General features: G+C 37.9%; 1 protein-coding gene across 1 annotated transcript in view; it reads right to left on the bottom strand.

The window, feature by feature from the left end:
* The window catches only part of LOC136674824 (unconventional myosin-XVIIIb-like), a 71,560-nt gene extending 44,650 nt beyond the window's left edge, over window positions 1-26,910 (bottom strand). The window contains exons 1-17 of the mRNA XM_066651080.1: window positions 26,766-26,910; window positions 23,523-23,663; window positions 21,304-21,732; window positions 20,611-20,671; window positions 16,719-16,831; window positions 16,467-16,634; window positions 14,433-14,640; window positions 8,976-9,118; window positions 7,933-8,033; window positions 5,859-5,922; window positions 5,041-5,185; window positions 4,721-4,891; window positions 4,407-4,497; window positions 2,707-2,899; window positions 2,182-2,262; window positions 1,705-1,825; window positions 764-911 (exon numbers count right to left, since the gene is read on the bottom strand). Of these exons, the coding sequence (XP_066507177.1) occupies window positions 764-911; window positions 1,705-1,825; window positions 2,182-2,262; window positions 2,707-2,899; window positions 4,407-4,497; window positions 4,721-4,891; window positions 5,041-5,185; window positions 5,859-5,922; window positions 7,933-8,033; window positions 8,976-9,118; window positions 14,433-14,640; window positions 16,467-16,634; window positions 16,719-16,831; window positions 20,611-20,671; window positions 21,304-21,732; window positions 23,523-23,663; window positions 26,766-26,810 (2,423 nt within the window). The 5' untranslated portion in view covers window positions 26,811-26,910. The remainder of the gene's footprint in view (window positions 1-763; window positions 912-1,704; window positions 1,826-2,181; window positions 2,263-2,706; window positions 2,900-4,406; window positions 4,498-4,720; window positions 4,892-5,040; window positions 5,186-5,858; window positions 5,923-7,932; window positions 8,034-8,975; window positions 9,119-14,432; window positions 14,641-16,466; window positions 16,635-16,718; window positions 16,832-20,610; window positions 20,672-21,303; window positions 21,733-23,522; window positions 23,664-26,765) is intronic.
* Between the last annotated feature and the right edge of the window lie 639 nt (window positions 26,911-27,549).

The following is a 27,549-nucleotide window of genomic DNA, read 5'->3' as shown; positions in this document are numbered from 1 at the left end:
GCAGAGAGCAGGTATGATTTGGGTGATGGATCATTCTCAGCACTGCAGTGACACTGATGTGGTGATGGTGTGTTTTCTGTGTGTTTTGCAGGTATGAGTGGGTCAGACACAGCAGTGCTGCTGGAGTTTTTAAAGCCCTCAGTGCCACGGTTGGACTGAGAAAAGTTCAACAAAAAACATACAGGCAACAGCATCCTGTGTCCACTGATGACAGAAAAGAGGACAACCAACACAAACTAGATAAACTCCAGAAGTACTGCTGTATCTGAACCAACCACACATACATAAAGAAATGAGTCATGAAAGTAAAAAAATAAATAAATAAAATAAAAACTACAAAAAGAAAAAAAATTTAAAAATACTCTTACCAGTGCCACACACACTAACCTACCACAACCATATCAGTGTCACTGAGAATGAGCCATCACCCAATTCACACCTGCTCTCTGGGGGCCCTGGGCTCCTGACCATTGAAACACAAGGTAAAAGGAGGATAACAATGTATGCACAGAAAGAGATGGACTACTCTTGCAGAAATACAAAGTGCTCCTGTATGGTCAGTGGAACTGAGATAATGGACAGTGAGTGTGAAAACAAGGAAACAAGGAGTTGAACTTAATATTTACTCAATTGCATTTATAAAACTCAACTAGTCAAAGCAAAAGAGAGAGAAAAACGGACAGACACAGCAGGAGTAAAAGATATACATCATCCAATCATCCACATGGTTTTGTGACAGGACAGAGTTATGCTTCTGGCTTACATGGAGGAGTTCTGCAGTATGGAGATAGCGTTGAGGGCAGAGGGGTTGTTTTGGACCAGACCAAACCAGCCAGACAGGTCATAACGGACTGGGTCGGAGCCCATTAGATGAGCAATCTCACACTGCAGTGGCTGTTCACACTGACGCACTAAAAGTAGAGAAAATACTGCAATGTCGTATTGGCAGTGTACTAAAAGTTGTTTTTGTATAATTCATAACTATTTATATATTTCCTGTAGTACTGTTTTATATACATTCCGTGTCATTCCATTTTCGCATTATGTTATATGCATTATGTTATATGCATTATGTTATATATTAAATTTATACTTAAATATTCTCCCATTATTTTAAAAACAGTTAAATTGCAACTCGACGAGAGAAGGAAAAATCACCCAACTCTGGTGTCTATTTTACTATCTATTGTATTGTTGCTGCCCCATTTTTCTGGCCAGTCTATCACAAGGCACCACACATTCACTCACACACTCACAGCTATGGATACTTTTAACAAATAACCAGTCCACCTACAAGCATGTGTTATTGGACTGTGGGAAGACACTGGTGAACCTAGAGGAAACCTATGCTGACCCAGAGAGAACATACCAAACTCCTCACAGACAGTGACCCAAGGCAGAGTTTGAACCCACAACCCAGGGCCCCTGGAGCTGTATCACAGTAACACTATCTGCTGCGCTAGAGTGCCACCCTTACATACAACGGATGCCATTTCCATGTTATTGCTCTGTGTTCATTGTCCATTTAATGGCAGGAAAAAGTTAATGTTTTCATGAGACGGCAACAAATTAATGGGTCTAATTTTGAAACAAATAATATGAGAGTTTAGGGTAAATATGAGATGAGTTCATGGTATTGACACCTTATGATTCCTTACATTTTACGGTAAAGATCAGTACCCTCTTCTGTTTGCTCTAAAATACCTGTATCATTAAAATATTGACATATTCTCTCCAAAACAGTGTTCTCTGTGGAACTGGGAGTGACCATTTCTTCATCTAATACCCAGAGCAGCCCTCGAGGGTCACCTTCTGAGCCTCGCACCTGAAAACAGACCAACACACACACACACACACACACACACACACACACACACACACACACATTTCTTTCAATGATTCTTAAAAATAATAAAACCTTTAATTAGCTCAGTGCTTCTCAATCCTGGTCCTGATGGGCCACTTCCTTGCACATTTTAGAGATTCCTCTGCTCCTAACACACCTGATTCAACTAATGAGCTAATTAATATCTCCTTTCAAAGTTGGATGTTATGTGGGTGTTATGGAGCAAGGATAAACTATGACCTGCAAGGCATTAGCCCACCAGGACCAGGACTGAGAACTATTAGTGTAGCCTTAAATAGTACAGGACACTGGAAATGAAGGAGTTAAAGGGTTACCTGAAGTCCAGGTTGGTCTATAGCATTCACTACTTCTCTAGGGCTGCTCTCCGGTGCCTCAAAATTCACAGACACATGCTCCTATAGACAGAGAGCAAGAGCATAAATGATCCTTTCCAATCAGCCCTCAATACAATAATAATAATAATAATAAAAATAATAATAACCAACAAAAAATATCATAAATAAATTAAAGCGCTTTTCATTTTGGAAGCCCTTCACAGACAGGAAGTAGTTTAACAGTATTTTAAGAAATATTATCCAATAAAATAGAATGAAAACAGATATTAAATACAAAAAAAGAATAGAATTTCATTATAGGCCAAAACACCCACACACACACACACTGAGATGACCCCGAGATGCTGAAGCTGTCTGGCAGCAACACTACATGCATTGCCATTGTACCATCATGTTTTGTATTGTAAAGGACGTATTTGCAGAAGACTGAATGTTCAGATCTAAGAAAACCTGACAGACTTTCGGCAAGGTAGGCAGTGTTTGTACTGTGCAGGGTCTTTGTACCCGTGTGTATCTGTTGAGGGTGTTGGTGAAGCTGTGTGTGAAACAGTGCTCCAGCAGTCTCTCCTGAAGGTAGTTGTGGCAGAGTTCAGAGAAGCCAGCTGCTCTGTCCTCTCCTCTGTGTCTGGGGTTACGCAGTCCTGGAGTGTCCACAACAATTACTGAGCCAAGCGTTAGTTGCTGAGATCTCAGAGCTCTGCAGAGACATACCAAGAAAATCTAAGCTTCAGACACCCCAACAGGTCTTAGAAGAAACACTTAAAGCTCATGATCTTTTAGATTAATTTTTCATATATGGGTACCTATAAGTATGGAGGGAAGGACAGACATTCTTAAAGGTTATAGTTATGTGAGCTTTGCTCAGTCTTACAGATAACAGTATGTTACACAGTGTCAGATACCACATACAGAAGACATACAGAAGAAATTTCTGAGGAAAATTGAAAATGAAACAGAAAATGAAAATGAAAAATGATATTGTAATTTTAAATGAAAGGGTAAATCTTTCCATGGTATCTAAAGGTAGATACCACCAAGTATGTTCTCCCATTGGTTAGGAATAAAACTAACCAAGCCAGCACAAACAATTGGGCCCATGTGTGTTGAACAAGGGCCCCACTATGTTTAAAATGGGCATGGGCTATTAGTAGGACCCAGGTGGGCTGCCTATGTCAGGAAAATATGGGCATCCATGTAACTCTCTATATATGTGGCCATAACCCATGCCAAATCCTTTCTATACTCTCCCACTGTCCCTGTTTTCTTTGAGAGGCTGCTGTTGCACACCATACTTGCGGTTCCTGCTTTCGAATACAATCAGTAATATTTCTCTTTCAGAACGTGGATTTCTGAAATGTTTCCATAAATCACCTGACTCTCCTACTTTGCACCTGCCCTACCACATCCCTGTGCTCTGTTGTAAACATGTCGTCTGATGGTTTCAAAGTGAAGGGAGGAGACCAGTCTGGATAATAATGCTGTTTATTGAGCGCTCTGGTTGAACCTCAGACTGATCTGATGGTCTGTAAGAGGCACACATCTTTATACCCCATTTTACAACCTTACACATGGATGGATCATTAACTAAACAGGATCTGAAAGCACCAGGAACTGTCGTAACACATCACTGTCGTAAACAACCTAGGCCATAAACATCATCTGAGTTCCTGGTCCCTGGTCGTAAAGTTAACAGCTGTGCTTATCTAACAGACTGAGCTTATCAGATGAGGTAAGTTCTCTTAAATGTGTGATCTCTATAAGTCCAAATGCAAGGAGAAATGACACAATTCAGATAGAAGAAAAACAATACAACAGCTCCAATGCTCTCTTGGCTAAATTTTACTTTCTTCCATTTATATCCATTTATAACATCATTATTTCACAACCTGCCATAGCATATTTATATTCCTCAAATATGTTTGCTCACGGTAGTTGCAATGCCCCTCTCACAAACCACACTGTGCTATTCAGACTAAATTGTATCCCTAGTCTCTCCACAGCTGTAATCGGATTGTCACTCTATTGGAAGTCCTAGAGGAATCATCAACAATTTGTAATCAAGAGACTTTCTGTACTAGGCTAATTCACTGACAGATTCTCTTTAAAGCAATTACAAGGAAAAATGTTAATATCTCTGAGAGGATTTAAATAAAACTATGTATTGATTTTACAAAAAAAAAATATTTATATGTGTATATGTCTACCTGTTAATTAGAGATACAATAGCAGTGAACAGATCTTCATAAAGTCCAGCAGCCATGCCCTCTACACACTGGGTTGCACTCAGTTTAGGGCCTAAAACATACATTTACAATTTAAATAAGACATTTAATGAGAATATCATGGCTACACCGAAGAAAGTCTGTCTACATATTGCACGTGTGCAATTAATGTTAATTATTATTTATGATTACAATTCAGATTAATTATTACAATAAATAACATTGAACACATATTTTGAAAATTATAAGTTATGAAAATAGTAAAATGACTCATGCAAATCTGGCCAGTGGCTTACCTTCCACTTGTTCCTCAGCCATGTGACGCTCTCTAGCGCCACCAGTGGCTCTCTGTAGTAACTGCCGCAGGTGATGTTTGAAGACGGCTGTGTTGAGCTCCTCTCCTTCACAGCCCAAAACAGCACTGGCAGTCTGTGCACTGTCAAAACTCATGAACTGTTTTCGCCCAACTGGAGCAGCACACCAGATGAAGACAGAATAAAATAAGTAAAATAAAATAAAAAGTCTTATATGTAGATGACCATGATAATTAAAAAAAGACATATGTATATATTAAAAAAACGCGCAAACACGAGTAAATTTAGTAATTTATACACACCTTTGCACACACCCGCTACACCCAGATGATATATTCCAGCCAGAACATGCCAAATAGCCCGCTGCTCATCAGCTAGGAACCCAAGAGTGTTCATGGCCACCAAGAGTCTTCCAAAATCCACTGTAGCCCTCTGTTTCTCATCTACCTGTGAACATAATCAAATGAGAGCTAAATGAGGATAAAATCAACACTTCCTTTAAAAAAACATCAGTGTATTTGATCCAAATCACTCAAAAACACCCCTTGTGGAGCATCTTTAAAAATGTGAATGATTGAGTGAGTGAGTGAGTGAGTGAGTGAGTGAGTGAGTGAATATCTAAGTGAGTGAGTGAGTAACTCAGTAAACGTGTGTGAATGAATTGTGAGCCAGTTCCAGGAAGGCTTCATATATAAAAGTATTTTCCCCCAATTTCAAAATAAAATAACAACTAACGCTAACTAATTCTGATTGACATCTTAATCAGAAAGTAAAACACATTACACAAGATTCTTCATCCCCTTCATTATATTTACATTTATCTGGCATCTGGCAGATGCTTTGGTCCAAAATGACTTCAGCCATATTACACAGGTAGGATACTGAAGCCCAAAGACTCTTTTTCACATAGGGAAGTGTTCTTGTAGGAACTGAACCCAAATCTGCTAGATGTGTTACACACTTCACTATAGCAGTCATCATTATGGGCCCCAATGCCTTTGCCCTTGTTTCAGTGCCAGAAGTTACACCACTAGCTGTTTTTGGGGACTACATTACTGTGATAAAGTATGTATTATTTTGTCTTTTAAATATGTCTTTGAAAATGTTCTTCTCATTTTACCTTCACAGGACAAGTGATGCCAAATGAGTTGCTCTCCTGCAGCTGGTGCAGTTGTAGCTCCGTCCTAGTATGAACAAACAGGACAAAGACACAAGTTAAAAATGGCAATGACAGCAGACTTATCTGTCCAATAAACTGTCTGGGGATTTAGTTTCAAATCAAAGTTCTCAGAAGTGCAGGCACACTGCCAAGTCAGCATCCGACCTTCAAGACATCCAGCCCCCAAACAAACACTCAACAAAATAAGGACAGAATGATCTCCGGCAAATAAGTTTGTCTGTGTGTCGTGTTAACTATAAGACAAACATAATGTGCATTTCACGCTAGGGAGGAATAGATCTCTAAACTGTATATAAATAAACAGAGTCTGTTTTCAGTACCTGGTACAGCCATTGCTGCTGCCTTGGCCATTGTGACCTCCTTTACGTGTATATCTTGTACATCACCGCTGATACACTAAAACTAGTACACAAAGAATGCTCATTACCTTGTCACAGATTCCCCGATAAATAGGCTGTTACTCAAGAGTGCCAAAGGAACAAAAATATGTGAGAAACTTTCCATTTTTGCAAAAGTAGAACCCAAATTACAGTAATTAAAGAGCCTGCGCCACTTTAATGAAAACACCAGCAAATCCTTAAGGCCTCTATACTAAATACATTTCTTATGACAGCTTGATTTACTTCAATAAAAATATCATCAATGGTATATGTTTCTTTCTGATTAATCAGAACTGCAATTACTAGGATGATAAAGCATAGTTAAATTTCTCCTGCTGCTCTGTCCTACCAGGAAACAACCCGATGGGCACAGACATCAAATATTTACACCATAGTGTTTAAATATAGGCAGGTGGTCTCCTCCAAAGCAGCTTTACCCGTTTTTTCACATATGCATTCTACTATAACATATGCACTTATTCAAGCTTATCTTAGAAAATGTTTATTCGTAATTTCTGTCACCACAAACCAAAAATTCAACTTCAGTAATGTTTTAATAGTAACTTAAGTAAGCAATATTTAGTTAAGATTCATTGGATTAACGCTGCTTTATGGATTCTTTAAAATATTGCATGTGTGCTAACCATTGGAGATATAATGTGTGTGTGTGTGTGTGTGTGTGTGTGTGTGTGTGTGTGTTTACTGTAGCTGAACAAAAAAATAGAAGCTGAAGTAGATATAAATGTAAAAAAGCAAAATAAAACCAAACAGGAAAAAAACAAAGCTGGAAAACCAATGACGGAATTACAGCCTGGAAAATGACAAATAACATCAAGTGAAGAGCAATGTCAGGCAGCGAACAAAAGAGAACAGTATATATACACTGAACACTGGCAAAATACAAACTAATTACAATAACAAGTGGGTGGAATTAATGTCAAATCAAAGAAATACATAAAATATGCTGAGCTTTATCACACAAAAGTTTTCCTATTTTAAAGGTATATTAGGTAAGGTTTGGTATATTTCGGGGGGTTTCCTACCCTCCTTCAAATGTTACATAGTGCAGTCTCCACAGTGCTGAGCTGCCGACAGAAACTTTATTCACTGATCCCTATTACAGGTCAGTGAAGAATCACAATGCTTTTGATGCTATAATTTTAAGGTAAAAATAGTGTTCCTTTAAGTCTTTTTATAAATATAACTGATTTGATGTTATTTTATTTTTCTTTGCTTGAATAATCTTTCAAATAATCTGAACATTATTTAATTACTGGTATAAGTGACAGTAATCATTAGCCTGTGGTCATTTGTTATGTTTAATTGTCTGACAGATTTGAAAAATGTTATGTCTTTGAACTTCTGAAAATCTCTGGCTGCAGGTCTTGTGTCTCACACAACCAGAAGAAACAGCTCTGTTCACTTGAAATGTTACACAGGAAAAAGGATTCTGTACGGGCTGTTTAAAAAGAGTCCTTTATAGTCCTTTATTTCTTGCCACAAACAGCAAAATGGTGCTTTCACCAAAAAAAATTATTAGGAAGTGTACTTTGCTTGAAATAATTCCAAGAAGAATGACCCCCTGGTTTGTACATGTGCAATAAATCAGCTCATAAAGTTCAACAGTATCTGACCTCATCTCCAAATTGAGGCCTGCCAGCATTTGAGAAAAGACCAAGAAGTTGCTCTCTCCCTCTGGCTTGCGGCACACATGCCATCTCTCCAGCAACATAGTCTACCACACAAAGAAACATCAGCTTCAGCATCAGAGGATGAAAGGTAGAGAGAAAGAAACAGGACTGCACAATGTGTTGTTTGATAACCATTATGTGATACTGGCTTTTGCAATGTTTATATTAACCTTCCTCTTGTGTTAGGGTCTTGACCCACCCATTTTTAGGTTTTGAACGCACACAAGTACTCCATAAATGTGTTTATTGCATCAAGATTTTTGACATTGTCTATTTAAAAAAAATTATATATTTTTTTCTAATTATAAAATACTCTTGTTAAAATTATGGCTTTTCTGTTGTTAGGGTGAATTTCGACCCAGGAATAATTTTAAATCAGAAAACAAAAATAAGTGCCAAATCTGGAATCATAAACACACTATACACCAACAGCCTACAGCTGGCTCCTCCTAAAACCACTCGAGCTTCAGTTAGGGGCTTCTATCTTTGCCTGTTTCACAAAACAAGGAAAACAGACATGTCCAGACATGTAAGGCCAAGTCAGTTACATAAGAGATACATCCATTAACACAAAAGATGGTAACAGAAAGCTAACATAGGAGGAAGGTTAAAAAATGTAAGAAAGTATTTAATTTTTTAATATGTGCTTTGAGTAACCTCTCTGCAGGCACTTGTAAACTGGGTTAAAAAAATGCTGTGCAATCATGTTGCCACTCTATATTTATTTAGGTTAATCCAAATCATAATGTAGCACAATATACAGTATATATTTTTGGACATTGGCGCCTCTCCCTACATCCAGCAAGCTCAACAGTATTTTCCAAAATGCAATATTCAATATATTGATATAGTTAACACATATTTAATACGTAGATATTTTAAACATATTTAAAATACTTATAGATTTAGATATTTATATAGATATATATAATATTTATATAGATATTTATATTTTAATATTAAAAATGCTTTTAATAAGGATGTACCTGAAGATGTCCGGCTGCTGCTAGGCCTTTATGGTTGAAATCCAAAGAAAGCACCATCGCAAAACGGGTAGAGGCTTCACTTTGTGGAGAGCTCACGCAGCCAAAAGAGCGCAACACAGTGAATACAGCCTGCAATCGATCCACTTAGGTCACATACACACACACACACACACAAAACATATCACTGTTTTAGTATTTTATTTATTAAGATTTTAGCCAACAGAGTAACTTACTGTTTCTAATTAAACCACCTTTAGACACTGCATAATATCTTTTAAAACATGGCACCCCTTTGGCAAAGCCTCTATGGGACATAACATCAATATCTCAATGAAACAGTGCACTTTATTTCTTCATTTTTGTATGTAACATTTACTTAACCTAAATAATCACTTTCAGGTATATATACATTTGCAACTTTCTGCTGTTAAAATGGCTGACTACGCCTTGAAAACACACAGCAAAATGGTGATATCAAATGAAACAATGAAATGAATCAAGTTATATTTTGCACTATACTTTCTGACATACCTATATCCGAGGCTATGAGTAGACATAGTGTTATTATGTTGGTATTGGTATTCTTCCTTCGCTTTTCAGGTCTCTGCCCCAGTGTAGCTGCTAACTGCTATGACGCTTTTATACAATACCACTAATTTATGACTGATAGTTGCCCCATTTAAATGACAAGGAAATTATAGCACTCTTCCAGCATTTCAGTATGTTCTAAGAACCTTCTTCAAAGGCATACATATTAAAAAAATTACAATTACGTTTTTTTTTTTCCCCAAGTATTTGGGTTATAAACAGAACAATTAGGTTAACAAGCTAGTTCTGTACACATGGGAGGTATAAAGTGAAAACTTAAATATATTTAATATATTTAAGTAAATACCACAGTTCTGTTACTATAAATAAGCCTTATTTTGAAAGTCTGTATTTTATTATTGAAATCGAATATTTTTTGTAAATTATACTTTTTAATTCAATCAGAAAAAATGAAAACATTTTTGAATCCTTGCATTTTCTTTCTGAAAATATTTGGCACATTTTACATATATAAGGCTTGCAATTACCAAAGAAAAATTCATTCATTATCTGTAACCCTTATCCAGTTCAGGGTCACGGTGGGTCCAGAACCTACCTGGAATCATTGGGCTCAACGCGGGAATACATCCTAGAGGGGGCGCCAATCCTTCACAGGGCAACACACACACTCACAGATTCACTCACACACTCACACCTACGGACACTTTTTTGAGTCGCCAATCCACCTAGCAACGTGTGTTTTTGGACCATGGGAGGAAACCGGAGCACTCTGAGAAAACCCACGCGGACCAAACGCACCAAACTCCTCAGAGACAATCACCCAAAAACAATGAAAAATACAGACGAAAATAAAAGATAAAAATAATGCATTTGCATAATTTTATCTGTTAGAACACTTACACAAACACTAAGTAATGTTTGTTATTTTTGGTAATGTCCCAACACCCAACTACCCCAACATACAAACACACACACATACACAGTTGCAGAGTGTAATTCAATTTTACAGCACTGTCCTGAAATCAAGGGGTGAGGGAAAAGAGGCTTCCTAACATCCTCCTAAAGTAACAGTTTCTGCAGTGTTTAGCCCAGTGTAGATCCGACAAAAGGCTCTATTCTCCATATTATTGGTTGGTGAAGCACCAGAATGATTTTAAATCTGTAATTTTAAAGTAAAAATCTAATCTAGTACATTTATATACCTAAATCAATTTACATACATTTTATTTAACTCGTGTATTTTAGCTCCATACTACAAATTTATTTATGTTAAACTCATACATACACTTTCTCTGTGAATGTGTTTAGATACTTTGATACTTTTGTACTTTCAGCCACTGCATTCAGAAAAACAAACAAATAAAAACCCACAAAATTCTTAGAGATTTTTCATTTTGCAGCTGTTTATATCTAAATTTAAATTAACGCAAAACTTAACCTTGATAACAGAATAACTGTTATGATTTATCAAACAAAATATCTTGCTGCATGAGGACCATCCAATATCCACTCAGCACCAAAATATTCCAATTTACACTCACAAAAATCTAAAAACATGGCCACAAACATATCCAGAAAGACAGGATTCATGGTGAGAACTGTGCTGGCGGCTTGTGTTCAGCCGAGCAAAACATGTCATACTGTGAAAGAAAGGAGCTGTTGCTGTAATTACTACATTATAACAGCACGCTAACACAGCCCACAGGGCAAGCGTTACACAGCCAGGCCATTATGGCAGCTCGGAAAACTAATTTCCATTTTCAGTTAAAAAGAAAACTTCTTACTTCAGTGCTTTACACTACCATTAAAAGACGCTCATTACTATTGTCTGTATCATCAGCACTTTTTAAGCTAATAGGAACCCTTCTTGAAACTGGCCTAATGAGCAAGCAAGCTGGCTGTAAACATTATTTTTGTATTCATGTATTCATGACCATGCATTGCTGACTGTAAGTTCTAAATCCGTCACAGGTGTTTACTTATCCATCATCTTAAATTGGCTTTAAATTTATTTTTAACTTGAGCAAATTCATAGGTCACTCTGGCTAAAGCTGTAGCATATGTTCTTTGTCAAAATGCACAGTCCTCCTGTACACTCTCAACTCAACATACCAATGTGTATTTCTAGAATTGCAGGTAGTTCACCTGTTTCTCTGCATACTTTATCCCCATTTCACCTTGTGCTCCAATTGTCACATTGATCTTGCACTGGATCAGACACAGCAGTGCTGCTTGAGTTTTTAAACAGTGTCCACTCACTGTCCACTTTGTCAGACACACCTACCTCATCACTGCACAGTTTCTGTTGGTCGTTCTATAGTCCTTCATCAGGACTAGACAAAGGATGCTGTTGGCTGGATATTTATGGTTTGTAGACTATTCTCAATCCAGCAGTGACACTAAGAGCAGCAACTGCTGTGTCTAATCGACTCATACCAATGCAACAACACCACGTCAGGGTCAATGCAGCTCTGAGAATAATCCAGAATGAAAATCATACCTGCTCTCTTTTGGTCCTGTGATGGGTAGTGATCATTGGGGAGAAGGGTGAAATGGGGAGAGTAAAGTATGCAGAGAAACAGATGGACTTTAGGTTGTAATTGTAGAAATACAATTACTACGGTATGGTCAGTGGAGCTGAGAGAATGGACAACAAGGAGGTGGTCATAATACTATGACTGGACTGTGTATTTAACTACATTTACTTGTGTGCTTGACCCAAAAATAAATAAATAAATAACATCCTACTGTAAATATTATAGGTGGCACGGTGGCACAGCAGGTAGTGGGTTTGAGTCCCGCTCTGGGACTGTGAGGAGTTTGGTTTGTTCTCCCTGTGTCTGCGAGGGTTCCCTCCGGGTGCTCCGGTTTCCTCCCATGGTCCAGAAACACATGTTGGTAGGTGGATTGGCGACTCAAAAGTGTCCATAGGTGTAAGTGTGTAAGTGAATGTGTGTGTGTGTGTGTGTGTGCGTTGTCCTCTGAAGGAGTGGCGTCCCCTCCAGGGTGTGTTCCCGCCTTGCGCCCAGTGATTCCGGGTAGGCTCCGGACCCATCACAATCCTGAATTGGATAAGCGGTTTTAGAATGAATGAATGTAAATTCAATTAATGAATGAATGTAAATATTATATAAACAATAATGTTTGTGGACACCTGCCCTTCTGAAAGTAAGTGTATTAATAGAAATCTGTTCACATTGCTGCAGCTTCTATTCTTCTATGAAAACTTTAGAGCAGATGTTGGAATACTGCTGTGATCTAACTGACTGCACTCAGCATTAGTGAGGTCGGATAATGATACTGAAAGATTAGTTCTGGATCACAAATACCAGTCCAAATGTGTTGGATGAAGCTGAATCAGGCTACATAATGCAGCTCCCCTGCTCCTCAACCCTTCCTGGCTTATACTCATCTAGCCTATTATTGAGCACGGTGATCTTAAGCTCACATGCTGCTTCTCCAGGGCATCTAATTTCCTTTCGCTCACACAAGATTCCTTCCATATCCAATGATGTGCTTTATTAGGGCTGGACAAACAAATAAGAAAATCTTCACATCACTACATAAATTACCACCTAATGTGCCACCCTTCCAACCGTCATATTTACAGACGAATGCTTTTATCAACAAGACATTCTGTAACTGATAAAAAATGCTGCAGTGCAAGACTCATTTAGAAACTACTGAAAAATTCATCTTCATTAACATCTTTTAAATGCACGCTTGACTGGGAGATTTATATTTTAAGAGCTGTGCAATGAACACATTTCAAAAACCATAAAAACTACAGTTATTTTACTGCACTGAATTATTTTATAAAAGAAACCATAAGAATCAGAGCTGGGTTGATGCCACAGAATTAATGTAGTCTATAGTTTAAAGCTGTGAAAAACGCTCTGAAGAAATTGTTTTAAGTAACACATCAGCCCTAAACATGCTAAGAGCTTCTGGTGTAATCTGATCTGTTTGGTGTGAGATATGAGGTAATAATATATATAAATATATATATATATATATATATATATATATCAGAGTGCGAACTGTTCAGATGTAGACTTGAGTTTATAATATAATTGCTTTTTATCTGTATTCCACGTTCATTCAACATTCCTTAAACCGCATCAGCGTTTACCTATGGTGCCCAATTAAATATACACTGATTGGATTAGGAACACCTATCTGCATTCATTGCCCATTTTTTATCAGCTCCTCTGACCGTACAGAAGCACTGTGCAGTTCTACAATTACAGACTGTAGTCCACCTGTTTCTCTACATACTTTATTATCCCCATTTCACCATGCTCTTCAATGACTATGACCTCCACAGAACAGGTATAATTGGAGTGAGAATAGTCCACCAACCAAAAATATCCAGCCAGCAGCGCCCTGTGGGTGGTGTCCTGTGTCCACCGATGAAAGTCTAGATGACGACCAACTGTGCAACAACAGATGAGCTACTGTCTCTGACGTTACATGTACAAGGTGGACCAATAAGGTAGGTGTCTAACAGAGTGCACACTGAGTGGACACAGTGTTTAAAAACTCCTGCGGCACTTCTGTATCTGACCCACTCGTACCAGTGCAACACACACTAACATACCACCACCATGTCAGTGTCACTGCAGCGCTGAGATTGAACCCAAATCACACCTGCTTTGTGGTGGAATTGTGAAGGTCCTGACCATTGAATAGCAGGGTAAAATGGGGATAAGAAAGTATGCAGAGAAACAGGTAGACTACTGTCTGTAATTGCGGGCCTACAAAGCGATCCTGTATGATCAGCAGAGATGAGAAAATGGACAGTGAGTGTAGACACAAGGTAGATGTTCCTAATCCAGTGATAATTAAGCATAATTTATTTAGGAAGGATAGCTATAGGAGGGTCAGATGCTGGAAGTATAAACTCACAGGTGAGGCTCTCTCCTGCTGTGCCAGCTTGTTTCAGAAGTTCCTGGGCAAAGGCCTGGCAGGACGCTGTCTTCCCCGAGCCACTGCGACCCACAGCCACCACACTCTGGTCTTTCCTCTGGGCCACCATAGTCAGATAAACTCTCCGCACCAGTGCCTGCAGAGGGGCAGGAGCCTCCCAGGTGTCCCAGCGACGATTCCGCAGTCCCTGATAAAAAGAGAGAGGAGAGGAAGACACGTGTAACCTGAAGTAGACATCAGTGGCTAGTTTTAGTTAAAGAAATGTATCCAATGTGTTGAAAGCATCAATAGAATTTCTAGATTTGCACAATGTTGCCTTGGCTTTGCCTTTTTTTGGAGATGTACTTTCTTGCAGAGCTTAGTTCAAACCTGCAGGTGAGGCAGATTATAGTTAATACAAGACTTTTGATGTCACTGCTTATTTTGAGTGAGTTCAGCTACATTAATTTAGACATATTGTGGACACAGATATTTAGTTAGTTAGATATTTAGATATTTAGAAACAGTTGAAAGCTGTTTCTTTGTCACTGCATTTGATCCATCAAGGACAAAGTTTTGCAAAAGCATGTGCATCGATCTGTTCTGTTCTAATATTCTATATTAGATAATATTGAATCCAAAAATACATGTGAGTTTTGGTTTAGACAATTTAATGATGGTGATTTTGATGTTAGCGATCGTGAACCTAACATTATTAGGTTTTTTTTTTTTTTTTTAATAAAAGTAGTTTTTAATACTAAGCAACATTCATTCATTCATTCATTGTCTGTAAATGCTTATCCAGTTCAAGGTTGTGGTTGATCCAGAGCCTACCTGGTATCACTGGGCGCAAGGCGGGAACACACCCTGGAGTGGGCGCCCATCCTTCACAGGGCGACACACACACACACACACACCTATGGACACTTTTCGAGTCGCCAATCCAGCTACTAACGTGTTTTTTTTGGACCGAGGGAGGAAACCGGAGCACCAGGAGGCAACCCACGTGGAAACAGGGAAAACACATAACACTCCTTACAGACAGTCACCTGGAGCGGGACTTGAACCCACAACCTCCAGGTCCCTGGAGATGTGTGATGCTACTACTATGCAACAGTTACTATAAAATGACAAAAATACAAGAGAGTGTTTGAACTATGGATTGTAATTATATGTTGCACAAAAATGTTTTAAATTATTTTTAAAAATAAATTTGTACATCTTATATAACCTCCACAGAAAAGTATGAAATAAAATATAACACTTTAGAGCAGCTCCACTTGGATGTTGGGTCAGCAACGGGCTAGAGGGGTATAAACCCAACCCCCAGCATTAGGCTGTCCAGGACTAGGACTGCATTCTCTGGATAGTTTGAACTGTATTCATGTTTGTGGTTCAAAACTAAACATCCAACATCAGTATTTGACCTCACTAATGTTATTGCGGCTGAATGCCATCAACCTGTCTTAGCAATATTATGACATCTAATATACAGCACTCCCATGAGGGTAGAGGTTGGTTCTGTAGGACGTTAGAGGTTGTCTAACTGCCTATTAATGTCATGTATTTAAAATAAATGCTGAGTGAGTGTCCACAAATGTTAAAACATATACAGTTACTCTCCGGGACGAAGAAGGGTGACCACTGGCTTAGACTAGCAATAAAGACTGAATAAATCTGAACTATAATTTTATGCAGTTGTTTGTTGGTGGAAGAAATTATTCATAACAAAATTTAAAGAAATATATATTTTGAAAATATGGTCTTATGATAGTATTCAGAGATTAATAAAAAGAATAAAACCAGTAACAACAATGATTAAATTAAATAGTCATTCATGTTTCCATGGTTACAGTCTATCCAATAATTGTCCATTGCAATCTAATTAACTTTACTATCTACATGTGTTAATTATTATAATTGTTTTTAATAATCAGATTAATAATCATATTGCATCATATCACAGTCTTAAGTAAGAACATCTAGTCACATGTATCAAGTAAAATGAATCCACTCTGGGTACAAATATCATACCTTGCCATGCTGTGGTAATGGAGGCCAGAGGGCCAGTAAGTTGGGTCCAGCATGTGTGAAGGGCAGGTGGGCTTTGGCTCGTGTCGTCAGGGTGTGCAGGACACTTGACTCGTTTACACTCACCATCTCGCCCAAATCCTCACACATGTCTAACTCTGAGGGGTTCAACTGGAGACAGACAGCAGATATCAGCATTAACAATTTGGAGGGTGTAGAGCAGGTTAACTATGCTGAATTGTTGAACACGCTCACCTTTTCAATCTCAAACTGTGTGACGTCATGGACAGAGCCATCTGAGTGCAGTCGTACCCTAACTGTCCCATCAGGGAGCTCTGGGGTGCCTTCATCTGGCTTTAGCTGAGTGGCTGAGTGGTAGGATATTAAACGAATGAATAAATGAATGTATGACATTTACACTTACATATTACTTTTCTAGACACTTAAAGCATTTTGCATTCTTTAAAACATTATTATCAATCCATCAATTTGCAGCATCCACACCAGTACACTTACCACACAGCAGCTGCTTAGTTAAGACTAAAGGGAATAATTAAAGGAACAATACATATTTATGTACAATAAGAATTTGTAAGCTGAAATAAGAAGAACAGGTCTTCTGTTGTTAGTATTGTTGAATCAGCACAGCAGAAACTGCACTATGTAACTTTTGGAGGAGGGTAGGACCCCCGCCCCCATTCCCACCTTCTTGCTTTTTAGGATAGTGCTGTAAAAGTGAATTACACTCTGACACTGTAGGGGGTGCAGAGGAGCAAAAATACAAAATCTTACGTGGTGTTCCCTAAGCTTAAGTTAATACATTCTCCTTATTTTTTTTAATTACCATTTTTATTGCTAAATACATGCATTAAATGTCTAAAATGTGACAAATATCATGTTCTAAATGGAAGGAGGTAGTAATTAGGAGGCCAGAAATTGCCACAGTGGTAGATTTAGCTAAGACATGGGGGAGATTGATTCAGTGCTTATAACCATCAGGAAAAAAATCATCCATAGCTGAAATGCCCTTAAGCAAGTATCTGAACCTCAGAACTGCTCCCTGGGCACCAAAGTGATTGGCAGCCCACTGCTTGTGTTACATGTGTGTTCCCTGGCCCTAGTATGTGTGAAGAATTGTTCACTAGTGTTTTTGTGTTCACTACCACAGTAAAGTTAAATGCAGAGAAGCAATTTCCTTAAGGGGATCAATAAAGTGACTCTTCTTCTTCTTCTAATACAACTACTACTTGAGGAAGAAATGTCCAGGGAGCTTTAATGTTTTCCAAGCAACCTTGGACATTTCATTCAAAGGTCGATTCCATTTGTTCATTAGACTTCCCATTACTGCACTTCAGCACTGGGATACACACAGACCACAGAGAAAATGGCCTCTGTTTGCCTAACCAACGCCACTTCCAGCAGAAACAAAAGCTTTTCCTTGGAGGTCTATCATTCAGGTTGTTGGCAATTCCAAACTTACTTCGCTTCAGTGGAATTACATATTCTGTCGTGCAGATGCTATGGCTGCTTTAGAATGCACATGATTATTTTTACACTTTCAATCAGATTTAGGCTGTATTTCTTTAGTTATGTTTCTGATTTGTAAGCTACTGGCCAACTCAGAGTCCGGATCTTAGTGTCACTGGAATAATTTGGAAAAGCCACTATAACTGTACCATTGCAAAATTACCCACCCACAATTATGTCCCTCAATGACCACCATTTTGCCCTCATTCTAATCATTTCAAAATACTTTGAGAGCCTGGTATTAGAGTAAATCAAGATCAGCACTCCACCTGACTTGGACCAGTTACATTACAGTGATGCCATCTCTTTAGCCATTCATACAGCTATTACCCATTTTGTGAAGGAGAACACACATGCCAAATGTTGTTTGTGGAATTTAGCTCTGCATTTAATACATTTCCTACTAATCTGGTCACCAGAACTCTTACTCATGGCTTTAGCACCCCCGTCTGCGACAGAATTTTGAACACACAGACACCAGCATGTCAGTTTGAGTATTTACACCTCCTTTAAACACTTTACTTGGACCGTTACTGCATTCACTGTTTGCTTATCCCATCCAGGGTCTATTCCAACCTTGCACCCAATGATTCTGGGTAGGCTTCAGCCCCAACGTGACCCTGTGTCACTGGTGACCCTGAACTGGATATGTGGTTACAGACAATGAATGAATGAAGTATTCAGTCATTATTATGCAACCTCTCACAACACAAAGAGCACTATCAAATTTGCAGATGACACCACTATCCTTGGCCTACAAAAATTAACATCTGAACCTGACCAGATGGTGTGCACATAACAATCTAACACTTAACATACAGAAGACCCAGTAACAATCATAGACTTCAGGAAATCAATCCAAAAATAGCTTTAGACCCTCCAAATAAATAATGTGAATGTGGAGAGTTTGGCCAGATTAAAATTCCCTGATGTTTTCCAAGGAATTCCTGAACTTCTCCTGGTCCCCAAACCATCAACACTGAAGGAAATGTACACCAACCACTGTCAGTGGACCCCCAGCATTATGACTGAGACATCCCACCCTGGTCACTGCCTGACTTTACTCTTACCATCAGGAAAATGTATTAGGTCCATCCATACTCATATATTTACTAAGAAAAATAATATATCCATATATCAGCTGCCACTTACAAAAAAGTGACTTTCTACAGTTAGTGCCATTGCATTCATGTTAACAATATAGCCGGGTATTGCATAGGATAATTCATGTGAATTCCAGGTTCACAAACAATATACTTACATTATATTCTTATACATACTAAATACGTAAATACAATCAAATACTGCCTAATATTTAACACTGATTGTACACTTGAATTACATCTTCTACGTTTGTATTGTAAATATGTGCATATAACATTTTTCTACTTATTCATTCATTGTCTGTAACCGCTTATCCAGTTCAGGGTCGCGGTGGGTCTGGAGCCTACCCGGAATCATTGGGTGCAAGGCAGAAACACACCCTGGAGGAAACCCATGCAGACTTTTTTATTCTTAACAATTTTATAATGTTGTTTTATTTTATTGTATTCAAATATAATACAAAGTTTAATATAATACAAGTTTATTGTATTATGTGCATTGGTTGTGCTTATGCCCAAGGACTCAGGGAAAGGACCCTGAAAATTATGAAGAGGTTACAGAAATGAATGTATGAGCATTAACTCATTCCTAATGAAAATTAAATACATTTAAGTTGATCTTTTTATGCACAGTACTGTACATCCTGGCTGCAGTATGTGGTGGCTAAAAAACTTTCTCTCTTCTTTGTTCCAGAACTTTTAAGGCTGCTATTTTTGGCTGGTTCAAGTCAACTGCAATCCAGAAATTAGCTGTACAATTTTTTTTTGTATAACGTATTATTATAAAATTATAAAGATAAAAATAAAATTGCCCACTATACTGTAATTTTATATTAACTGTTGCCTAGAATTAAACATGACAACTTTCCTCCGGGTGCTCCGGTTTCCTCCCACAGTCAAAAAACACACATTGGTAGGTGAATTGGTGACTCAAAAGTGTCCATAGGTGTGAGTGTGTGAGTGAATGTGTGTGTGTCTGTGTTGCCCTGTGAAGGACTGGCGCCCCCTCCAGGGTGTATTCCCCCCTTGCGCCCAATGATTCCAGGTAGGCTCTGGACCCACCGCGACCCTGAACTGGATAAGCACTTACAGATAATGAATTAATGAATGAACGGTCACAAAGCTAACATAGAAATAACTGGCTTTAAAATGTCTAAACCAAAACTCTTAAGTATTTTTAATACAATATCATCCCGTAAAAAGAATAAATCAATGCACATGCATTTACAGCAATTTTTCCTTGAAGTAACTCATAATGAATGCAGTGATAAACAAAAATATTTCTTGCTTGCCATTTTTTCAAACAATCTTTTTTTTATATAAAATGGCAATTTTCATTTGTAAACTTTCCAACTGTTATAAAAGAGTGATAAAAGAGCATAAGAATGTTTGAAATACAATTGAATTATGAATTACAATTGTACATTACACAAAACAAGGCTTTAAAACTTATTTTTACACCTAATACTTTTAAGCTTACATGATTCCCAAAACGTGCTAAATCAATATGGACTTACCTAAGGTGTAGCCGTTTTTATGAGTGTACCACACAGTTCCAGCTTCATACCAGACATCTCTCTATAGAGTGTATATGAGAAAGGTTAAGAGAAGGAGAAAAAAGATATTACATTAGATACTTGATCTGCCAAAAGGAAAGTAGTCGTACAGTATAACCTCAAGGCTTGAGTAGTTTGGCCTCAGTGTGCTAATCATGCTAATCATGCGAGTCCAAGAGATTTATATGGTCTCGCAATATACACACAGGGAACCCTGCTTCTTAAGAACCCCTGCCTCTACATTTGTGTTCAAACCCACTTATACTTAATTGCTTAAAATAACTTACTTGCACTGGGTTACATACAATGGGTTCTCCCGGACCATAGTCAGAAAAACTGTCACTGTGGTTGTACCCTCAAGGGTACACATTCTGTACATTTAATTAGGGAACATAATTCATGCACCTTATTCTATTATGATTTTAAAATTGTGTTGATTTCATACACCTCATTTCATTTTCAGGACTTATATAATATCCTTTAATTGTACACAGTTCTATAATGAAATCTTACAAATATTCCCTCTCCTTCTGGACAATAATGTACCTTTCAAGTACCTTTTTTTCTGAAAGTGTAGTTTATGAGAGTGGTTTATGGTAGTAATTTACTCTGAGACTGAACACAGGCAACGTCTGTGATCTCAACACAACTTACCACAGGCTCTTTTTGTTCTTCTGTTACTGTCTTATCAGTGAGCTGTCCTTCTGGCTCTTGCCTTACATTTTCCTTGACTACTTTAACCTCCTGTGGAGTCCTCAACTGCTCTTCTGGCTTCTCTTTCTCAGCAGGTGCCTCTGGAGAATTGGCCAGGTTGGAGTCACTCTCTGTGTCTGAGGGCGGCTCCTGTTTCTGACCGCTGACCTTCAGACTGCTGTCTTGGGAGTCACCTTTCTGGCCTTTTGTGTCTGGTGTGAGAATCATCCTCGGGGAGGAGGTTTTTATCTCGGTCATTGATGCATGGCGGCCACGTTCCCCGTTGACCAACTGCTCCGCTCGGAGAGCCATCTCTGCCTCCAGGATGGGGGGAGTCTGGTCTGGAAGCAGGAACTGTTGTACTAGTTTTTCACTCAGTTTACTTGGTTGCTGTGGTGGGGCAGGACAAAGTAGAACATCAGATACAACAAAACACTCGGAAACAGGTTGATTTGTAAATCTCTTGATGTTCCAAAAGGCAAAAATAGTGATATTTTAGCTCAGTAGCAGATTTAAAGAACCTTCGAATGATAACTTTTACTATTTATGTGGTGCTTTTTTAAACATTAGAAAACATGAAACATATTCCCAACACTGTCTCTATTTGGTGAATTAAAGGAACTCTAGATAGTATTTTTACCTTAAAATAACCACTTCAGAATACTCTTGGTTCAGCAGAACAGAAACTGCACTATGTAACCTTTGTAGGAAGGTATTAAACCACCCCTTCCTCCCCCTTGATTTCAGGATAGTGCTGTAAAAGTGTATTACACTTTGAAATTGTAGGGGAATACCAGAAGCAAAAATACCAAATCTACCTAAACAGCCCTGTCCACTCTTGGGGTGGGGCTTTCAAGCTGAATGTGAGTGTCAGTGGGATAAGTGGAGATGTTAGTTGCTTTTAACAGAACTTCAATTTGCTGATAGACCATGGAAGACATTCTTCCACCTGCCATTGGAATGTTTCCTACACAAGCCCACATAAGTGGACCATGCCACGCTTAGCAAACGTCAAAGCCTCGTTCTTCAATCACATTTCTACACAATGATTTAAGACAAATCTATTTTATATTATTGATCAATGGCACTTCTGCATTTACCACTTACATAAAGATGTTGATTTTTGTGGGTTGAGGGATGCAGGTATTTTGGAAAAACTTTCACGCACATCATATTTTCCTATCCATAGTTACATGATAGAATGCTATACATCCACATTTGTGTCCGCTAAAACTTACTACATCTACCAATTGTTTGCCCTGGTTTTCTGCCCCCACACAGTGGTAGAGGGTAAAAGCAGTCAGTTGAAATATGTATATACCCTTCTTACGTATAATGTTAAATATTACAATCAATTTTCAATAACCCACAGTGACTTTTAGTGACATTATTTGCATTTATTCAGAATTAAGTAACACATGCTTCCTGTGGAAGAGATTCTGTATAATATGAATTTGATTTTCAGGGCAAGAAAACTGCTAACAGATTTTTATTATTGGGTGGTCTATGCCTTTAACGTTAGTCAGAGCAGGCCTATATTATTTTTGTTGGTAGTAACCAATTGCATTGTGTGATTTTGTTCTATAATATATTGTTGGGGACAACTAAGGTTGTGGTGTGGTATGTGACACATTAGCTTGTGTAATGGATTTATCATTAATGTACTGCAGACATTACAGTAAACAAGCAAGACTGTGTAATTATTGAAAGACCTTACAATTGTCATTGTATAATTCAGACCCTGACAACCACTCCTAACAACACACGAGGTAATCAAATACTGAGGCTTTACAAAGGATCTCCACAAAGCAGGTATGATTTGGGTGGTGGATCATTCTCAGCACTTCAGTGACACTGATGTGGTGGTAATGTGTTAGTGTGTGTTGTGGTGGTAGGAGTGGACCAGAGATTTTAAACCCCTAAAAATGGTTAAAAGGGGCCTAAAACACAAAGTGCACCTGTATTGTCAGTGGAGTTCATCAATGAATGAACAACGAATGTAAAGAAAGACCTCTGATATTTTTGAATTTGTAAAATATTTGCTTATCAAAAACCATTGGAGGATTAATGCCTGAAAACTAAAGAATGCAGGTAATGAGATGTCTTTCTTTGTGCCTGACTGAAATGACATTGTGTCACCATCATGAAACTGTGTCATATTCTTCAGGGCTTCTCACCACTTTCTCTTCCTTGAGCTCAGGCTCTTTCTCACGCGTCTCCTTCTCGGTCTCTCTCACCAGCTGCTTTAGGAATCCTCCAGGTACCCCAGATGGGGGAGGGGGAGGCTGGGTGACAGCTGCTGGCTTCTTCTCCTCCTTGATCTGCACGAGGTCGGGAACAAAAGGAGCTCCAGTTAAAGGAAAGTCATACACAAAACAACCCTCTTGATTGACAATCACGGGCAGGAAAACAAGGCCCTGTGGGTCTTGAACATGCCACAGAATGTAAAACAGTGCTGGATTACTACGCATGCTTCTAATAACCATTCTGTGCTCTACTGGTAACCATATGACACGATACTGGGGGTCCTTTGTGTTCTATTAATGCCATGTCAAATAATATAAGGCCTCTGATAATGTGTCATCGTTTAAATATTAGAGGTGATTGAATGTCCTTCGGGGAAGGGAGGGCAGCAGGCCTGATAAAGGGTTTAAAATAGATTGGTCTCTAAGTTTGTCTCATGAACAGGAGCCAGTGCAATCTAGCTGTTGTGGCTTGACCTAGAAATTACCTAGAGAATTGAGAACCTTTTAGAAATGTCACAGGGCAAACGTGCTGAAATTACAAACAGCTACACAGAAGAATTAGTTGTACAAATTTAAAGCGCTGTTGTGTAATGTGCACCGATCAACCATTCCATTATTACCAACTCCTTGTTTCTACACTTACTGTTCATTCTCTGAGCTCCACTGTCCACAGGAAAACTTTGCAGTTCTATAATTATAGACTGTACTCCGTCTGTTGCTCTGGCTTACCACCCTGTTCTTCAATAGTCAGGACCCCCACAGGACCACCACAGACCGCCACAGAAATAGTGGAGCTGAGACAGTGGGCAGTGAGTGTAGAAACAAGGAGGTGGTCATACTGTTCTGGTTGATCTGTGTAAAATTGTAATTCAAAATTCAAACATTCTCATGCTCTTGGGGCATTTTATAGCAACTGTTGAGTAGTATTAAAAATTACATTTGACATTTTATTAAAAATAAAAAACGCAAATTAAATGTAAATGTGCTATGTTCAAGATTGCTAGCATCAAAATCACCATCTTTAAATCGTCCAAAACACATACTTTTTCCACAGATGGAACTCATAATGAATGCAGTGACCAATAAATTCTTCTCACACTTGCCATTTTTAAACTACTGAAAATTTTAGGTTAGATTTTGTTGAATGAATAAGCATCTGTCATTTGTAATACACACAACAGTTACCATAAAATGACCAAAAGAAAGCATGAGAATGTTTGAATTACAATTATACATGGCACAAAAAAATGTTTAAAACTTATTTGTATATAAAAAAAAACATAACAAGCAGTGTATATCGACTGAAACTCCTTTTAACAGCTTGAATTGAGCCGTTCTAAATAATAGCCTCTTTTACAACCTGACATGAATTATTAATGCCATTTATAGATATCCCATGCATTATTTATTATTAGGTGATCATGCAGACATAAATTCAGAGATATAAATATGTCTCTGGACAACTGTAGTTTGAATATCTATTTGAAGTTAAGGATGCGAATAGGTTGTTTGCCCTCTATTCCCTCTACGCTTCTTCCAACATTTCTATGAGGGTTGGAAGTGGCATTCCAGCTACAAGAACATTAGTTAGGTCTGGATGGTTAATGTTAATTAATGTTGGATGGTGTTTAAAAACTCCAGCAGCACTGCTGTGTCTGATCCATTCGTGCCAGCTCAACACACACTAGCATAACAGTACGACATCAGTGTCACTGCAGCGCTGAGAATGATCCACCATCCAGAAAATAACTCTGATGGTACTGTGGGTGTCTTAACCATTGAAGAACAAAGTGAAATGCGGTTAACAAAGTATATAGAGATATAGACAACATTAGGACTATGTCTAAATGAACACCAGCCTAAGAAGCAGGGTATAATTTTGTAGTTTTGCAACTACTGATACAAAATTTCATATGTTCATTTATAGATTATAACTGTGTACTTCAAGGTTGTAACTCCTGAATGTATCTGTGGTAACATATATTCTTTCAATATTTTTAATTATGCTTTTATTTAAGTATTTGTTCTTGATAGTCCTTCTAAAATAAAAGCTTATATATTCATCTATTTATTTTATAAATGATTTAAACTAAGTACAAAATGAGGATATTTTATAGTTATCATGACGAATTATGCCAGTTAAGCATAGTAACAGCATAATAATTAGTACTTGATATCAGCCATCCTTTCTCGTTTTGTTACTTTGTTTTTGAACAGATTTTTTTTTTTCCTCTAAGTCTTCTAGTTTTTCATACGCTTAGTTTGAAAGAAAAAAATATCAATATTTCAATCAGGATGTGTAACTCATGTGAGTTCTCTTTTCAGTTTGGATTTTACAAGGTTTTCCAACATAATTAACGAATGACTGAATGATCAAGCAGATACATATAGTTTTGCAAAGGACGGGGCCTTGTTTTGAGAGAAATAAACATCAGTCTAGACCTTCTGGACCTCCTATGAACGTGTCTGAGTGAGAATATGTATGGTATTTTGTCAAGTGCGTTTAGTCAGACGTTAGAAATGGAAAGCAGCAGTGTCAGGGATTTTTACTGAAGGAAGCATTGTAAAGCTGCAACATTCAAGAGAAATTGTCCATTAATATGTTTATTACAAGCTTCAAAGAGAAAATGGATTTGCTTTGGTAGTACATGTTAAATCTAGACGGGCTACAAAATCACCAGTAAACACAATTTTCAGGTGTTTAGCTTAGCACTAACATGCTATTAGAATCATATAGAGGTGCTTGAAATTCCATAGAGGTGACGGCAACTAATGGTTACATTGTGAATAGTTTCTGTAAATTAGTTATGGATGTGGTGTCATGGTTTCTGTTTTGTTGCTTCTTATTGGTCTGGCTCATCTAATGACAGTTCATGAGCTAATAAAAACTAAAAACAACACTGCTGGTGATGTAAGTTGTAATAAAAAAAAAACAATAGCCCTTTCTGCTATTGAAGTCTTCCTCAAGGATACTAATTTAGCAATATTACTCATTCTTAATTTAAATAACTAAAAATCTTTCTCTATTTTGAAACTGTCTTCAGGAACACAGAAAACCTGTTGTTGTAACAACACTAATTTGAAGAAAATCTGTGGTTTCTATTCATGTTTTCACAGAGGTTAAACTTATATTCCAGACATCATGCAAAATCTCAACGCAGCATGCAGCAGCCCAGCACTTTCCTTTTGTTCCCATAGTTTTAAGCGTGAAGACAGCGCCATAGTGGTCAAGGTGGCGGAGGTGCAGGGCCGCACACAAACACACACAGGTCGGCAAGGTGTGCTGGATTGGTGCCACAATGAAGAGGAGTAACAAAATGCAAACAGTGACACTATGGACCTGCCATTGGAGAGAGAATAAAATAGACAGATGCACACACACACAAACACCCCCACACACAAACAGATAGAGGGAACAGCAGTGAAGAACAGCAAATAGAACAAATGTAAGAAAATAAAATTGTTATAATCAAACTCATCAGTTGTATATTGGAATCATTTGAAAGAACGGTTATTGTCTCCAAAAGCTGTGATTCACATTTTGAAACAGACATTTTATTGACATTTAGAATGTTTCAAATTAATTTGTCACTCTCCACATATTCTTAGACAATTCTGGCTCAAACACAACACTTATATTTCTCCATTTACCATTGAGTACAAAGACTGCTAAGGTAAAAATGTTCAACTTCTCATTTCACTGTACAGGCTGAACAGATTCATTCAAGCTCAAAATAATAACAGAATGTGAGCTAACAGAATAATAATAATAGTAGCCATGAACAAGAATCAAGATTTCGTTTTAAATATATGTGTAGGAATTTTTAAAGAGTGCTTTTATTATCTCCAATTAATAAGCTTCATGTTATAAAACTCTATCAGAGATTCTGTACTAAACACATTCAAAGCATGGCCAACTCACCATGTGGAGGACTCACTCTATGAAGAACAAACAGCTTTA

The sequence above is a fragment of the Hoplias malabaricus genome, chromosome 18 (genome assembly GCF_029633855.1).
Source record: "Hoplias malabaricus isolate fHopMal1 chromosome 18, fHopMal1.hap1, whole genome shotgun sequence".
Taxonomy (NCBI): Eukaryota; Metazoa; Chordata; class Actinopteri; order Characiformes; family Erythrinidae; genus Hoplias; species Hoplias malabaricus.
The sequence above is the reverse complement of the archived record's forward strand: the minus strand, read 5'-3'. Positions and strand labels throughout refer to the sequence as shown.